Source organism: Tachysurus vachellii, chromosome 24, assembly GCF_030014155.1.
Source record: "Tachysurus vachellii isolate PV-2020 chromosome 24, HZAU_Pvac_v1, whole genome shotgun sequence".
NCBI classification, from domain to species: Eukaryota; Metazoa; Chordata; class Actinopteri; order Siluriformes; family Bagridae; genus Tachysurus; species Tachysurus vachellii.
In genome coordinates this window covers 5921229-5937955 of record NC_083483.1, presented here as the reverse complement: position 1 = coordinate 5937955, position 16727 = coordinate 5921229, and the positions used below count along the sequence as shown (strand labels likewise).

General features: G+C 39.1%; 1 protein-coding gene across 1 annotated transcript in view; it reads left to right on the top strand.

Moving 5' to 3' along the window:
• cul4a (cullin 4A) overlaps positions 1–15524 on the top strand; it is a 22718-nt gene extending 7194 nt beyond the window's left edge. The window contains exons 4-20 of the mRNA XM_060860062.1: positions 329–397; positions 906–979; positions 1074–1236; positions 1417–1506; positions 1629–1711; positions 2425–2492; positions 2628–2746; positions 2896–3088; positions 4747–4851; positions 4980–5090; positions 7977–8062; positions 9501–9608; positions 9821–9934; positions 10053–10158; positions 11864–12036; positions 12623–12775; positions 14590–15524. Of these exons, the coding sequence (XP_060716045.1) occupies positions 329–397; positions 906–979; positions 1074–1236; positions 1417–1506; positions 1629–1711; positions 2425–2492; positions 2628–2746; positions 2896–3088; positions 4747–4851; positions 4980–5090; positions 7977–8062; positions 9501–9608; positions 9821–9934; positions 10053–10158; positions 11864–12036; positions 12623–12775; positions 14590–14685 (1911 nt within the window). The 3' untranslated portion in view covers positions 14686–15524. The remainder of the gene's footprint in view (positions 1–328; positions 398–905; positions 980–1073; positions 1237–1416; positions 1507–1628; positions 1712–2424; positions 2493–2627; positions 2747–2895; positions 3089–4746; positions 4852–4979; positions 5091–7976; positions 8063–9500; positions 9609–9820; positions 9935–10052; positions 10159–11863; positions 12037–12622; positions 12776–14589) is intronic.
• Positions 15525–16727: the final 1203 nt, after the last annotated feature.

Sequence of the window (16727 nt, the reverse complement as noted above, 5' to 3'; positions counted from 1 at the left end):
ACTTTAGAATCGCAGTGAAATGCTGATAAAGAGCAAAAAGTCAATTCAACCAGTGTACACGGGCTACACATGACATATCCAGCTTAGTGCTTTATTAAATATCTGAGCAATGAATGTGAAAAATGGTAAATCTGTGTGCACTATTTAACCTGGGTGAACAGAAGGCTCAGGTGAAATCGTTGACTTATGGAAACTCTTGTCCGTCAACAGTGCACTTTTCCATGCAATGTGATCTCAAACCGGTAAACTTCCATTAAAGCACAGAATATCTTACCCATCTGAAGTGGCAGTGTATTTATAACGGTAAAGACCTTAACCCACTCTTACAGACTCTCTGGACAGTCTGTCTTTTCTGAAGAGGATGAACAGATGCTGGCAAGACCATTGCAGACAAACAGTAAGAAAAAACACACTTCCATGTTAGCTGAATTTGTCTGGAAGTTAATAAGCTAAGAAATTTAGCCACAATCTTAAAGAGTCTCAGTCCACTTCAACACTGTAGCTAAACGTCACCGTAGGACTTTTCTAAAGGGCTCGGTATGACGTCGTTCTGTCAAACTACGTCATCGGGGAAGTAAACAACTCGATAGAATATTTAAAAAATTTATTATTGAATTAAAATACACGTAAATTGAGCATTAAATTACAGCCAAGCTCATCATACATATGTTAGCGTGAACTGTGAATGTGAGCTTGTTCAGGCTCATGACTTTACGAAGTAATCTTCCTAAATTTTGTCTTGAATTTATTTTAATCATATATATATAAATAATATAAATGAAGAGATTAAAGAGTTAAATTACTTCCTTTTAGACCCGGACTGTCCTTGCACTGTGGCAGATGATCATCAACGCTATTTCAAAAACACATTCAAATTTGTTTGTCGTATTTTTTTCTTCCTCCAGATCATGATCCGTAGCATTTTCCTCTTTCTGGATCGCACGTACGTCCTCCAGAACTCCCTCCTTCCCTCCATATGGTGAGAGAACCAAACAAACACTCCTTGTCGCATGTCTTGCCGGTCTGAAACGCTGTCATTTAAGGCTGTTCGTTGTTTTGCTGTGATGCTGCAGGGACACGGGGCTGGAGCTGTTTCGCACACACATCGTGGGCGACAGCGCAGTCCAGAGTCGTACGGTAGAAGGAATTTTGGAGCAGATCGAACGAGAGAGGAACGGAGAGACAGTGGATCGAAGTCTCCTGCGCAGCTTATTAGGCATGCTGTCAGACCTGCAGGTGACAATAGTTATGATTAAATTGCATAATGATGGAGAGAACAGGTTTCTAACATAATATAACCTAACTGTCAAGGCAATCCTGTCAGTCATTGCAGTTAATCCTCTGGTGTCAGAGCTACTTATTTACTTACTTCATACTTTCTTGACTTTATATCTTTTGCATTGTATCGTTTCATAGGTGTATAAGGAGTCTTTCGAAAACAGGTTTCTGATCGAGACGGATCGCTTGTATGCAGCCGAGGGTCAGAGGCTGATGTTAGAAAGAGATGTAAGTAGGAAGGGATCCATAGATGGTTCCTGTTTTGTGTGTGTGTGTGTGTGTTTACAGTATGAAACACCTTTCTGTACCCTGGTGTACCAAGTGCTTTTCTGTGTATGGGTTTCGTTCAGGTTCCTGAATACCTGCACCACGTAGCACGACGACTAGAGGAGGAGATCGATCGTGTCATCAGTTACCTTGATCAGAGCACTCAGTACGTCCTGCCTTTCGTTGTTCACACACTCGCACGCATCGTGTACATACCGTATGTTTGGAGGACCGGAAACCTACTAGAGGGCACATCAGAGCCAAAATATCTCTCATTGATTTCACACACAGCCATGTTAAACCTTTCCACAGTCACCGGATCTTAGAACGTCTGACTTCCTGACATTCAAAAGTATTAAATAAGCTACAAAACCCCAAACCCCTTATTTTCAGGTCACCACACTTAAGTGTTATATCAGTCAGAGGTTCCCAAAAACATCTCGAAAAAGAGCCGACATTCGTGCTAAGATGATGCGAACCCCGTTAGCGTTTGATTCTTACACAAATCTGGATCTCTAGGAATAGTTAGGAGGTGCAAAACATACAGTAATGCTACATAACAAAATAATAAACGCGTTTCAAGTCATACAGTTGAAATAATAATAAAATTTTTTTTTTAAAAATTAGCTTAACTTGACAGATCTTTCACAGACACTTCACATTTTGCAATATATAATATATATATATATATATATATATATATATATATATATATATATATATATATATATATATATATATACACATATAGATATGTATATGTATGTATATATATATATATATATATATATATATATATATATATATATATATATATATATATATATAGATAATGGAAAAATTTTATATTTTAAAAGCTTCTTATTTCTTTTCACACAGGAAGCCCTTGATCTCCGCAGTAGAGAAGCAGCTTTTGGGTGAACACATGACTGCCATTTTACAGAAAGGTGCGTCTAGGATATCATACAGTTATGCACTGCGTACGACGATGTCTGTTATTAAGCAGAGTAAGCAGCTATTAAGCTAGTAAGACACCCTGAGCGAGATGTGTATGAGATTCTTCTCCTCGGTCACTCTTTCAGGTCTCAACACGCTGTTGGATGAGAACCGTGTGACTGAGCTGACTCTGCTGTACCAACTATTCAGCAAAGTGAAGGGAGGCCTGTCAGTATTACTCCAGTTCTGGAGAGAGTACATCAAGGTACACACAAGTCACATCTCTTACGTTATTGTTTGTTTGGGAGAAATCATATTGGGCCTCTCCTATTTTTGTTTTATTCAGTTTCACTCCCACATTTGGTTCTTGCACATGTTTGTCCCCGTCCAGTCAGTTTCCTGTTTCTCCTGCAGAGCTTTGGGGGCGAGATCGTCGGCTCTCCGGAAAAAGACAAGGACATGGTGCAGGAACTGCTGGACTTTAAGGATAAAATGGACAACGTGGCGCACGGCTGCTTCCAGAGGAACGAGGGCTTCATCAATGCCATGAAGGAAGCCTTCGAGAGCTTCATTAACAAGAGACCCAACAAACCAGCAGAGCTTATTGGTAAGAATTGCAGTGAGCATATGATGAATCTAAATTATATCAATTTCTTAAATTATCCGTGAGGAATAAAGCTCAGGAAATCAATCGATACACCCTGGATAACTTTAGTATTTTATAAATGCAACATGTCACTAATGAAGCTGCTTACAGGTATTTTGGAAAAATGGTTTATTTCAAAATATAGTTGATAGAAAGACATTAAAAATAATAAATAAATAAGTAGCTATGAATACAGACTCCACCTAGGTAGGAGGAGCTTAAGGCGGTCTGACTCCACCCCTTAACACTTTTGGTTTTGAAGCAAAGGATATTTGAATTTAGGACAGGAACATGCTAATCTGCATGAAACCCCCTAAAATGTGAGAATGAGAAATGGTTTTCTCACATCACTCTCTCATAGTCAACAGCACCGAGAGACTTAGCTGTTAAATCTTTTTTTTTTTTCCTCTATTTGAACCTCTAGTATTGTTAACAACTCTTTTCAGTCTGTAGACTCTATGAGCTTAGAACCAAGTTAAACAAGTGATTCGACTTGTACAAGTAACTCTGAGACGTCAGCGTAGCTCGGATTTACCCCGAAGACGTAGATGATTATACAGAAAACCACAGAGAACCATTGTGTGTGACTGAAATCTTGTCTTGTGTGTGTTTGTATGTGGAAGTCAGAAAAACCCCATCAAATGTTTCCAGTACACTTTCAAAAAACATGAAAAATCTTTCAAACTATATCAAAATGATGTTTGTTTAAACTTCTCTACGCTTTCTTCCTACATGTTGTGTCAAGTGCTGCTCTAATAAATACTACGGTAAAAACAGTGAGTCTGCCTAAAAAAAGTCTACAACCTCACTAGCTATGAATGATGTCCTCCTACACTGAGTTTATGGAAATCTACGTGCTGTGGTGAATTGGCCATAACGCCGATCAGATATCAGCTGCAGAATATCTGTGAAGATCCAGCGCTTCATTTGGTCTTTTTGCCGTGTAACCAGACTCGCTAGATCTTAGCTTGAAGCATCTGGGTACAGAGAAGAATCCATCAGTTGTACTTCTAGGAGAAGTCGTGGCCTAATGGTTAGAGTGTTTGACTCCTAACCCTAAGGTTGTGGGTTTGAGTCTCGGGCTGGGAATACCACGACTGAGGTGCCCTTGAGCAAGGCACCGAACCCCCCACAGTGTTCACTGCTGTGTGTGTGTGTTCGCTGCTGTGTGTGTGTGTTCGCTGCTGTGTGTGTGCACTTCGGATGGGTTAAATGCAGAGAACAAATTCTGAGTATGGGTCGCCGTATGTCACGTCACTGAGTAGCCAAGCTAAATATTTTTCTACATTTCGAATGCATCGAGAGCTTATCTTGGTGGCGTGCGAATGTTCTTACTGTCACACGTTTGCAGGAGCTGTTAGTGTGAAACATCACACTTATGTTCATAGATAAGTTTCATATGGTTATGAAGTCATAAGTCGTGTTCGGTCTGACTGAATGCTTGGACATTGGTGCAAACGGTGCAACGACGTAAGACGTAGTAAGGCACATACAATAAATATACAGGACAGTTCAATACACCCAGACTATACAAAATAACATGACCACCATGAGACCATGTATGCTGAGGATAATTGTGCAATTTGGATTTTTGTGAATTTGTGATTTCTTTCCTGCAGCCAAATACGTCGACTCCAAACTACGCGCTGGTAACAAAGAGGCCACAGAAGAGGAGCTGGAGAGAATCCTCGACAAGATCATGATTATCTTCCGCTTTATCCACGGTAATAGCGCCATTGTCGGTGTAGAGCATAAACCGCTCAGCTTGATCTCACGATTTCATATAAATCTTATTCCCTGGCATATATCGATCTTTCCAAAATATACACTTTCGCTTATGTTTTCTCTACAGGTAAAGATGTGTTTGAAGCATTCTACAAAAAAGACCTAGCGAAGCGCTTACTGGTGGGCAAAAGCGCCTCTGTGGATGCTGAGAAATCCATGCTGTCCAAACTCAAACATGGTGAGATTGTCCCTTTATATTGTATCTGCTTTTGCATAGTCAGCTTGGTGAAACTCATTTGTTTTTAAAAGGAAAGCGAAGAGGAAATGCCCTTTCCCGAATTGTAGCCAAGGACGGAAAGTACGCCGGGCGATTTCCCAACACTGAACTCAAGCACACTATCACATGATGGTTTGAACAGGAAGTCTCTAAGCAGCTGTGGTTTAACACCAGAACTCACTGTGTTCGCAGTGCTTGCTCACTGTGTGCAACGACCCCTTAAGCTGTCGCGTGTTTACTAAACATAAAACAATACATGCCAAAAGGCTGCACATCAGACGGCTGCTCACGTCTAGATATAAAGATATTATCTGTTCCTGATATTTGCTTTATAACCGACTCAAACCAGTTGGATGACCTCAAATGATGAATCATGATTATTTGAGTTTAAATTTACAAAAATATGCATAAGCACCATTGGCAGCCGGTGGTTATTAAAATTTAAAAGGTGGGGAACAACTTTTTATCACGTGTAACGTGAGTGATAGATTTATACTGTTGCATTCATTCTTACTCTTTATGGATAAGGATATTCCTATGAGGTTAAGAATCAATCCAGGCCAATAAAGTCCAATAAATGTTAAGATTAGGTTGAAAAATTCAAATTTATTCGTATAGCGCTTTTAACAATCGACATCGTGTCAAAGCAGCTTTAAAGAACATAAACATAAAAAAAAAAGTTAATATAATATAAAAATTCAAGATTAATATTAGATATATTTAAATGTGTTTGTATTTATCCCCAATGAGCAAGTCTGAGGTGACTCAGGTGACTGTGGTGAGGAGGAAAAACTCCCTTAGATGGTAAAGGAAGAAACCTTGAGAGGAACCAGACACAAAGGGGAACCTCATCCTCATATGGGTGACACTGGAGGGTGTGATTATAAATATACAGTCTGATAATTGTGTATTGATGAGGAAGGTGTTGTCCTCAAAGACCACACGGAGATGGCATCTTCTCTTTCGTATGTCAGGATACTTCACGATGCACAGTTCAACTGGAGCTGGTAAATCTCTAGATGTCTCAGGATCCTCACATGGTCGGCCTCATCTCAGTAAAGCTCCTAAACCTTCATGACCTGGAGGACAATCAGAGCTGGTACAATTTCTGGATGCCCCAGGATGGGTAGGACGAGAGAAGCCGTGGAGAGGAATTAGCGTAGCTGCTGTTCATAATATTAGCAAGCACAAGATGATAATGTGCATGTACTATAGCACAAGGTTATGGGATGTATTATGTGTACGCCTGACTAAGGAGATGAGTTTTTAATCTAGATTTAAACTGGGAAAGTGTGTCTGAGCCCCGAACAATAACAGGAAGATTATTCCAGTTTGGGATCTGAATACGAAAACGCTCTACCACCATTTAGTAGATATTGATATTCTGTGAACTACCAGAAGTCCTGAGATTAACCGTAGCGTGTTAGAAGACTAGTTGGATACATGGGAGCTATCTTAGAGAATTTAGAGCAGTTTATAATCAATTCTGAACTTAACAGGTAGAGTGATTACACTTAACAGTGTAAAGATGATAACATTGGGGTTATATGATCATATTTTCTTGTCCTGGTGAGAACTTTGGTGGCTGCATTTTGGACTAACGGTAGCCTATTTATTGAAGATGCAGGACAACCTGCACCTAGTAATGCGTTACAATAGTCCAGTCTAGAGGTCATGAACTAGCTTCTCAGCATCAGATACAGATAGGATGTCTCTTAGCTTGGCAACATTTCTTAGGTAGAATGTAGAAGAAGGCTGTTTTTGTAATACGGGCCATCTGAATTTAAAGACAAGTCGCTGTCTAATATAACACTCAGGTCTTTCACTGTTGAGCTAGTAGTAACAGTACATCCCTCTAAATGGAAGTTGAAGTGTGAGAGCTTCTGTGTGCTGGTTTTTGGACCGATAAGTAGTATTTCTGTTTCATTAGAATTTAACAACAGAAAATTACAAGTCATGCAATCTTATCTCTTTAACACCCTTACATTTAGACAATTTAGATATCTCATCTGGTTTTGATGAGATATATGACCGAGTATCGTCATCACAACAATGTAAACTAATCCTCCGCCTTCTAACGATGTTTCTTAAGGGAAGCATGTATATTGAGATAAGCAGAGAAAAACGCACATGCTCAATGTCCATGCATCTAGACCGGGCTTCAATTGGTGTTTTTGAAGGTGATTGTCTAACGAGTGTCAAACTTTCATCCCATTAAAGCAGAAAGTATACAAACTCCTAACAGACACTAATTGGTGCCCAGCCTTCTCTGAGTGTCTGGTGGCTTTGTTTCAGCGGCTTATATGGAGATTTTCATACAGACTGCGCCGTTCACCTAGAATAATTTCTGTTTAATAAACAAACTGCATGATATTGCAGTGAGATATTTGATCAGTTAACTCAATCATATTTGATGGGTAATATAGACATTTCGGTGTGTCAACTTTGCATTGTAGCTTTAAACCACCTATTTATGATTTTAAAGATTTATGTCACGTTCATGCCAAGAGAATGGCACTGAACTCTACTATCTGGGAAGCAGGAACTTTCACATGCGTTAATTATGTATATTTATGGCTCCTGGATTATTTAATGGGTCTAAAGGTATTTGCAGGCCAAAGGGGTCTGTAGGTCTTTTTAGTCATTTGTCTTATAATCTCTTTGTAGAAATCTCGGGCAGTTGTATTTTTCAGTATATAACGAAAGACCAGAGCTTATAAGAACATGTTTGAATTACAGTTCAGATGGAGATGTTCCACAGAAACACTAAGAGTAATAAGGTGTGAATATAACTGAGTTAATGGACCTCAGATGTGACATGTCATTTATGGTTATGATCTTTTGTAGAGTGTGGTGCAGCTTTCACCAGCAAGCTCGAGGGCATGTTCAAAGATATGGAACTCTCCAAAGACATCATGATCCAGTTCAAACAGGTATCTCAATGTTAAGGTATCTTTATCTCAGCACCTTGAAATGTGGCATCTTTTTTTTTTTTCTCATTAATTTTTGAAAAAAAAAAAATCCTGACTTGATTAGACTTAAAAGCAGGGTCTCCGATGTTTGAAAGCCAATGTCGATATTTGAAATCACCAAAACAAACACGCCCCTAACCCAAATGGGTCCCACCCCTGTATCGATAGCTCCGCCCACACATACATGCGTAACCCAGGCAACTAATGGAAAGAAACGTGTCTTTATCATAGCTGAAGGGAAGAACAATACGATTGCAGATAAACAAACAAGCAAGAATGACACACAAGCATAATCATGTAAAGGACAAAGGCATATATTAGTTCTGTGTAACAAAACAAAACCAACGTTACTCACCTATCGAGAAGGAAAAAAGCGTCTCGGCGTCTTAAGTAAAGTTGGTCACATATTCACAGATTGGAGTTTCCTGAGTCAATAACTCCTGAGCTAAACGCTGTTACTACACAAAACATGGTTGTAGCTGCGTCTCTACATTACTACGATAGAAAAGAGGTGTTATTTGTGTAGTAACAGCGTTTAGCTCAGGAGTTATTGACTCGGGAAACTACAATCTGTGAATATGCGCCAACTTCCTGCTCCTTCAGTTCTCTCCAGCGCTGGAAAGCTGATCCTATATTAACACGTCCTACTTCTTACCTTATCGTAAGTCTTTCTTCACTTTCTTTCTTTGTTTTTATCCTCCATGTCAATGTTAAAACCGCTTTCTGCTAATGTCACACATGCGCACTGAACACTCTCTCCACCCATATTGACAAGACACACCCCTTTTCTGCTCATTGGCTACATGTTTGTTTTGATTTTTGTTTAGTTTGTCAGCCCAACGCAGTTTTCTGAAGCATTTCTCAAACTTTGGAGACCCTACCTTTAAGTCATTAATCTTAGGGCAGTGGTGGCTCAAGCAGTTAAAGCTCTGGGTTGTTGATCCGGGGGATCAGGGTTCAAGCCCCAGCACTGCCAAGGTGCCACTGTTGGGCCCTTGAGCAAGGCCCTTTACCCTTACTGCTGTATTATGACTTACCCTGTGCTCTGACCCCAACCTCCAAAGGTTTATCACTGTGCTGTAATGTATATGTGACAAACAAAGGCTTTGCTTCTGTTCTATTCTGTTCAACATTAGTTCTAGAGAACAAATAACCCAAGAGGTCACATTTCTGATTTTCCAAACACACTTTTGTTTTCTATGATTTATAACACCTATATGAAATGCATAAATAAAATGGGTCTTATAGTGTAATGAGCTGATTCAGGACTTTCAGAGAAGTCATCAAATGTTACATCTGTGGCATCAAGCTTTTAACCTTGTTGTTGTTGAGATAAACTCTGATAAAACATGTGGCTGTGGTTGATGAGCTCATAGTTTCCATGTCTTGCCATCCTCAGTACATGCAGAATCAGAGTGAACCCAGCAACATCGATCTGACGGTCAACGTCCTCACCATGGGCTACTGGCCCACCTACACCCCCATGGATGTCCATCTGCCCTCAGAGGTTCGTATGTGCTTGTGTGTGAATAGGAAAAAGATCAGTAATCATGTGTGGCATACTATACCCGTCCGCACAATCGGGGTTAGGCTAACAAAAGAAACATGCAAAAATGATTTGTTTCACATTTCTGCTGCAGACAGTTTTAGATTTGGTAGAGGACTGTGTGTGTGTGTGTGTGTGTGTGTGTGTGTGTGTGTGTGTGTGTGTTCTTTTAGATGGTAAAGCTACAGGAGGTGTTCAAAACGTTCTATCTCGGAAAGCACAGTGGGCGAAAGCTTCAGTGGCAGCCCACGCTCGGCCATGCGGTGCTTAAAGCCGAGTTTAAAGAGGTCAGTCTGGAACTTAACCATGGCACACTTTTAACAAACCACACAGGTTCTGTGTTTCAGAGCTCAATCTGGGATGTAGGTTTGTTCACCACGTTGATCTGACTTTCTTCCTCTGCAGGGAAAAAAGGAGCTGCAGGTTTCTTTATTCCAGACACTTGTTCTGCTCATGTTTAATGAAGGGGAGGATTTTACCCTAGAGGAGATCCAAACAGCTACAGGAATAGGTAAAAAAACAACAACAACATTAAAAGCAAACATTGTTTGATTATTGTATTTTTATTTTCCTACGAGGGGGCACGGTGGCTTAGTGGTTAGCACGTTCGCCTCACACCTCCAGGGTCGGGGTTCGATTCCCATCTCTGCCTTGTGTGTGTGGAGTTTGCATGTTCTCCCCGTGCCTCGGGGGTTTCCTCCGGGTACTCCGGTTTCCTCCCCCGGTCCAAAGACATGCATGGTAGGTTGATTGGCATCTCTGGAAAATTGTCCGTAGTGTGTGATTGTGTGAGCAAATGAGAGTGTGTGTGTGCCCTGCGATGTGTTGGCACTCCGTCCAGTGTGTATCCTGCCTTGATGCCCAATGACACCTGAGATAGGCACAGGCTCCCCGTGACCCGAGGTAGTTCGGATAAGCGGTAGAAGATGAATGAATGAATGAATGAATTTTCCTACGATAAACGTACGTATAAAGATTTATTTGTAATGATTGAAAATAACATTATGGTGTCTTTAAGATATTTTCTCTCCTGGTTATATTAACCTAATAATGTATGCATATTTACCTTTTATTAATAACAAACCACCCACCTAAAGATTGTCATGTGTCACTTATTAAAGGGCTTTGTTTCTAGTGTGCACTCGTATTTGCTGTGTACTAAAATACCCCGTAAAAGTCTTCATAGTCATAAGACCACAAAGCTCCGGTTACAGTTAAACTGAAGATGTTATGAGGTCAGTGGAAACAAGTGTGTGCCAGGGTAATAGGGTGTGTCCTGTTGTTTAGCATAATAAAGGAATTATCTTTAATAACCTTTTTCCAGTTTGTGGATTTCTTATTTTCGACTGTCTTATAAATCCGTAGCATCACCGATTGTGCTACCAGTCAAAAGATTCACATATCCGTTTAGTTTTTAGCATTTACACTTCCAAATAATTTGTGTGAAATTAAAGGAATACTTAGCCACAAAAATACTGATTTTCAACCACAGAAGTCTTAAAAAATGTAGTAATAATAATATTGAAAATAATGTCCTCTGTGTAGATAGAACTAAATTGCTGACATTTTGGTGTAATCTCCTCAGCAGTTTCTTGGTCTTGTGTTTTGCAGCATTTGGCATTTGGAACTGAGTCATGTGTCATTATTGTAGAATGATGTGGCTTGTGATCGCATTGTGTGTCACTGACACAATGAACAAAAATCACGAAAAAACTGAAAAAACAACCAAGTCAATCATGGTCAAAAGTGTTGTGTGTGTGTGTGTGTGTATATATGTCTATTTTATTTATATATATATATATATATATATATATATATATGTGTGTGTGTATATATATATATATATATATATATATATATATATATAATATGTATACATGTGTGTGTGTATATATAATGTATACGTGTGTGTGTGTGTGTGTGTATATATATATATATATATATATATATATATATATATATATATATATATATATATATATATATATGTATATATATATGTATATATATATATATATATATGTATGTATGTGTGTGTATATATATATATATATATATATATATATATATATATATATATATATATATATATATATATATATATATATGTGTGTGTGTGTATATATATATATGTATATGTATGTATATATATGTATATGTATGTATATATATGTATGTGTATATATGTATATGTGAATTGTTTGTTGTTCCCTCAGAGAAGAGTGAGCTCGGACGCACGCTGCAGTCCCTGGCATGTGGGAAAGCTCGCGTATTAAATAAAAATCCCAGAGGGAAAGAAGTGGAGGACGGCGACCGCTTCAACTTTAATAACGACTTCAGACACAAACTGTTCCGCATCAAAATCAACCAGATTCAGATGAAGGAGACGGTAGGACTTTTCTATACTTACTCACTATCAGTACAAATTGTTTCCACCTGTCCTTTGGTCCCTCCAACTCATCCAACATTGTCATTGTGGGTCTGCGTTTAAACAGCGGCTTTATCTTAGTTTGCGTTGTAAGATTGTAAAATGAAAATGTCCTCATATAACCAACATTTACATTCAGCAGAGGGATGGGTGGTGTGTCTGCTGCTGTTTTTAACCACGGTTTTCTGTTGCTGGTCAATTTATCAGTACAGTTACTGATTAACTCTGGATGTTGATAAATAGGATCATTTAATAATATTCCCGACCTTGTAAACTTTGTTTACGATTCTGTCCTGACATTCGAGCTTGAATATATTTCCTTCGTTGGATAGACGATGAGAGCATTCGCATTATTCACTTGGCTTTGTTTCGTTCAGGCAAAAATACTTTGCTTTTTATGTTGCCGTGTGCAACATTTCATAATCATTTCAATTAGTAACACTTAACATTAGATTATCCCTTACATGTGGAGTTTTATTGTACATTTGTAATGTCTCACGTGCTTTGATGCTTAGTCTCTTTTTGCCTTGTATTTACTTTACCTCAGGTAGAGGAGCAGGTGAGCACCACAGAGCGGGTCTTCCAGGACAGGCAGTACCAGATAGATGCTGCAGTGGTGAGGATCATGAAGATGAGGAAGACCCTGAGCCACAACCTGCTGGTGTCAGAACTCTACAACCAGCTCAAATTCCCTGTGAAGGTACAGCTCTTTTCACACGTTTACAAGGAGGACAGTGTGGCGTTCAAGTTTATTTAATTCATAGATATTCAGACCCTTGGCTAAAGTACTCCCAAATTCAGGTGCACCGTGTCTACTTTGATTATTTTGAGATATCTCCTAGAGCTCAAGTCTACCTGTGGTAGTTGATTGGAGATGATTTAGAAAGGTGCATATCAGAGAAAAGAACAAGCCGTAAATTCCTAGATGAGCCATAGATCTTGGGTATAAATGCATTTCTGAATCTTTGAATGCTCCTACATTCGACTCTATCGTTGTGAAATGGAAGGACTCTTCCTGGAGCACAGAAACTGGGCTAGAAGAGTCTCGGTGCTTAAGAACTCAATGGCCATTTTAATAGTGCTTCACTGGTCCTGCCCAAGGAGGTGAGATCCTGCCGGAAGACCATCCATTTCAGAAATGCTCCTTCAATCAGGTTTTTATGGTCGAGTCCACTTAAAGGACTCTGACATCATGAGGGGAAAATGATTCCCTGATCTGTTGAAAACCAGGTGCTGCTTAACAACTGTTCATTATTTTGATGAAGCATGGTGTTGGGAGCATCTTGATACGGGGTGCTACTCAGGGACAGGGAGACTGATGAGAATGAAGGGAAGGATGAATGCAGGCAAATATGAAGAGATCCTTGAAGAAAAACCTGCTCCAGATTGCACACAACCTCACACTGGTGTGAAGCTTTTCCTTTCAACACAGCAAAAATCCAAAGAATGTACCTCAAGCAATGCCAGACTGACTTCAGGACAAGTATCTATACGTCACTGAGCCCAGACTTTAAACCCATAGTACATCTCTGAAGGGACCTGACGATGGCAGTTCAGACTCCCCATTTAATCTGACTGAGTTTATGAAGAAACCGGTGATATAAATATGATATTACATATAAATATGATTATATGTGATATCATTATTATCACATTAAATATTATAATATCATATTTATGGTAATATAAATGAGAAATGTATGGTTCTTTTATAAATTAGCAAAGATAAAACCATGGGTCTTATTTTGTAATTGATGGGCATGATGTGAATATTACCCTCTTTAAATTCACTGACACTCTGTAAAAAAAGAGGTCTGAATACTTTCCAAATCCACTGTATATTGAAGTCGTTGCCTCCAAGAGCATAACAGTATTGCACATGCACTCGCCATCAGAACTCCTGCTTATCACCATGCAGTTATCTAATCAGCCAATCATGTGGCAGCAGCACAGTGCATACTATCAGATAGATACAGGTCAAGAGCTTCAATTAGTGTTTGACTTTTAACTGTGGCATATTTCTCAGTGCCAGTGGTCATTTGATCGAGCTCCTGGAAGGCTATAGTTACTAAAGTGATCACTCTTTACAACTGTGGTGAGCAAAAAGGCATCTCAGCAAGTACGACACATCAGACCTTAATGTAAATAGGCTACAACAGCAGACGACCACATCGGGTTCCACTCCTGTCATCCAAGAAGGCTGAGATTATAATGAGCACTAACTCAATGGTTTTAAATTTCTGTGTATCTGCTTTATTTTGGCAAAACTCAAGCATGCAGGTTTTTTTTTTTTTTTTAGAAACTGCTCAATCCAGCAATATTATTCCGGTTCTCTGGTTATTCATAGAAATGACCTTGTGATGAATTATATAATTTATTACATTTGTCCTTATGAAATTGTAAGGCAAAGTATCAAGTACAGGTTTCCAGTTGATGAGCATGAAATCAAGTTATCATTGTGACACATAAATGAACTTTCTTACTGTGTTACTCACACCCCACTTTTTCTCACAGCCAGGTGACCTGAAGAAGCGCATTGAGTCCCTGATTGACCGAGACTACATGGAGAGAGACAAGGAGAGCCCTAACCAGTATCATTATGTTGCCTGAGATCCAGTCTGGGGGCACAGGCACAGCCACTGATCTGAGATCTATCTGCCCTTTACCTGGGCTGCGTGCCCAAGGACAGCCTGTAACCCACCCTTTGAGGACCCTGAATATGCCCACCAGTAGAGTGACCAGGGTTGGCATGGGGCCTTATTGTACTGTACAGCGGTGGGGTTACGTTGTGTGACGTTAGGAGGATCACACTAGAAGAATGATCAGCTGATGATTTCCACAAAAAGCACTTTGTTTTCCTCTTACTTTTCATTTTATTTTGTTGTTTTTTTTGTTTTTTTTTTTGCTTTTTGTGGTCAGTCTTCTCTTTGGACATCTTTCACATGCGCTCATAGTTTAGTTCATTGTTTTTTTTTTTTAAGCTGTTCTGACTGCCGACATGTCAGAGGTCGCTAGAGAATGAGGAGTGTGTTGAGGTTCTGAAAGGCAGCAGCCTGTGGTAACATCAGGGTTTTTGAGAATTTTCACTCAGGCAATGGAAATGTTGATTAAAAAAAATAAAAAAAAACAAGCATTTTACTTCCAAAAGCTTCACTAACTGATAAATACTGCAGGATTGGGTTTTATGATGTTCTCTAGGTTTCACACACTGAAAGAGTGACAAAATGTATGCTTTTTTTTTTTTTTTTTTAAGACTCAACAAAGCACATTAGTATGTATGCGTGTATGTGTGTTGTGTGGATATGTGTGCTAGCTTTTTTTTTTCCCTCCTTCTAATTCACTACTAAACTTATTCTGACCAATATCTCTGGCTCCTCACAGTTTGTAGAATATGAGGCTGTATTTTTTGTAAATGCAGACTGACTTCGATTAAACTATGTTTAATTTGAGTATTGTTGCTCCAGATATGGCTTCAGACATCACCATCTGCTTACGAAGTGTTTTTCTGTTTATTTAATTCATTTTACTTACATAAATCTCAGAATGTGTAAAACCAGGACACCATTTCTGACCTCAGAGCCACACTTTTTTATTTTTTTTTTTTAAAAAAAACTTCTTGTCACCTAGATGTACAAGATACTTAATAGGAGAATGTTAAGATTTAAAGCATGCTGGATTCCTTCCATCCTCGTACACATGAGCAACTGCAGGGATTCAGGGATGCATCTAGACGGCACATACCACAGCTGGGGCTTGAATCTGGATCCTGATTGTTGGATGTGTCTCAGCAGTGCTTTAGTGTGTATGTGTGCGTGTGTGTGTGTGTATATATATGTATATGTGTGTGTGTGTGTGTGTGTGGTATATCGTGTGTATATCGTGTGTATATATATACACTTGTATTGTGTAGTATATACCAGACTCCCCCATCCCTATACTGCATTACACAATCATTCGTTGGAGAAACACAGTCATTGGCCAGAAGGAGAAGTGGTTGATGGTAAAACAAAGAAAAGTGCCAGAGATCTGAAGCAGCTGTGAAACAGTCAGCTCATGCAGTTCTGATTTAACACTTACACACTAGTTGCTCTTCTGTAAACTTTTAACAAATCAGTGCAGAATTAAAGTGAACAGTGTGGCAGGAAAAGCAAGATTTATCCAGACTGCAGCTCAGCAATTGGTTTAGTCAAAACCAAGTGATAAGATCACGCTTCTTTGAAGCATGTGAGTGTCTGGTATATACGTGACCTTATGCCAGTCAGGGGTAAGTGTAATGAGTGTGAATTTTTACTGACCACGGTGGTGCTAACTCTCAAACCTTTCCAGACGTATATCCAAAACACCACATGACTACGCTAAACAGGTTCTGTTGTATTCCATCAACTCTAGATATCTAATTTTTACTTTCTTTAAATGGCAATGTACAAGCTCAGAATAATTCATCAGTAATTAAACTGCTGGAACGTTAATGTTAAGTTAAGGATTTCTCAAGAAAACGAACAAGGTCAAGTGCTCGAATGAACACAAAGTGACGGCTAGTTACATAAATCTCCATTTTGTATTGTTTGATTGATCGCTGAAGATATGACGTACAAATAGCTGTCTAACAACACGTTCTAGATATTGGTGTCTCCGAAATTCGACAAATATTT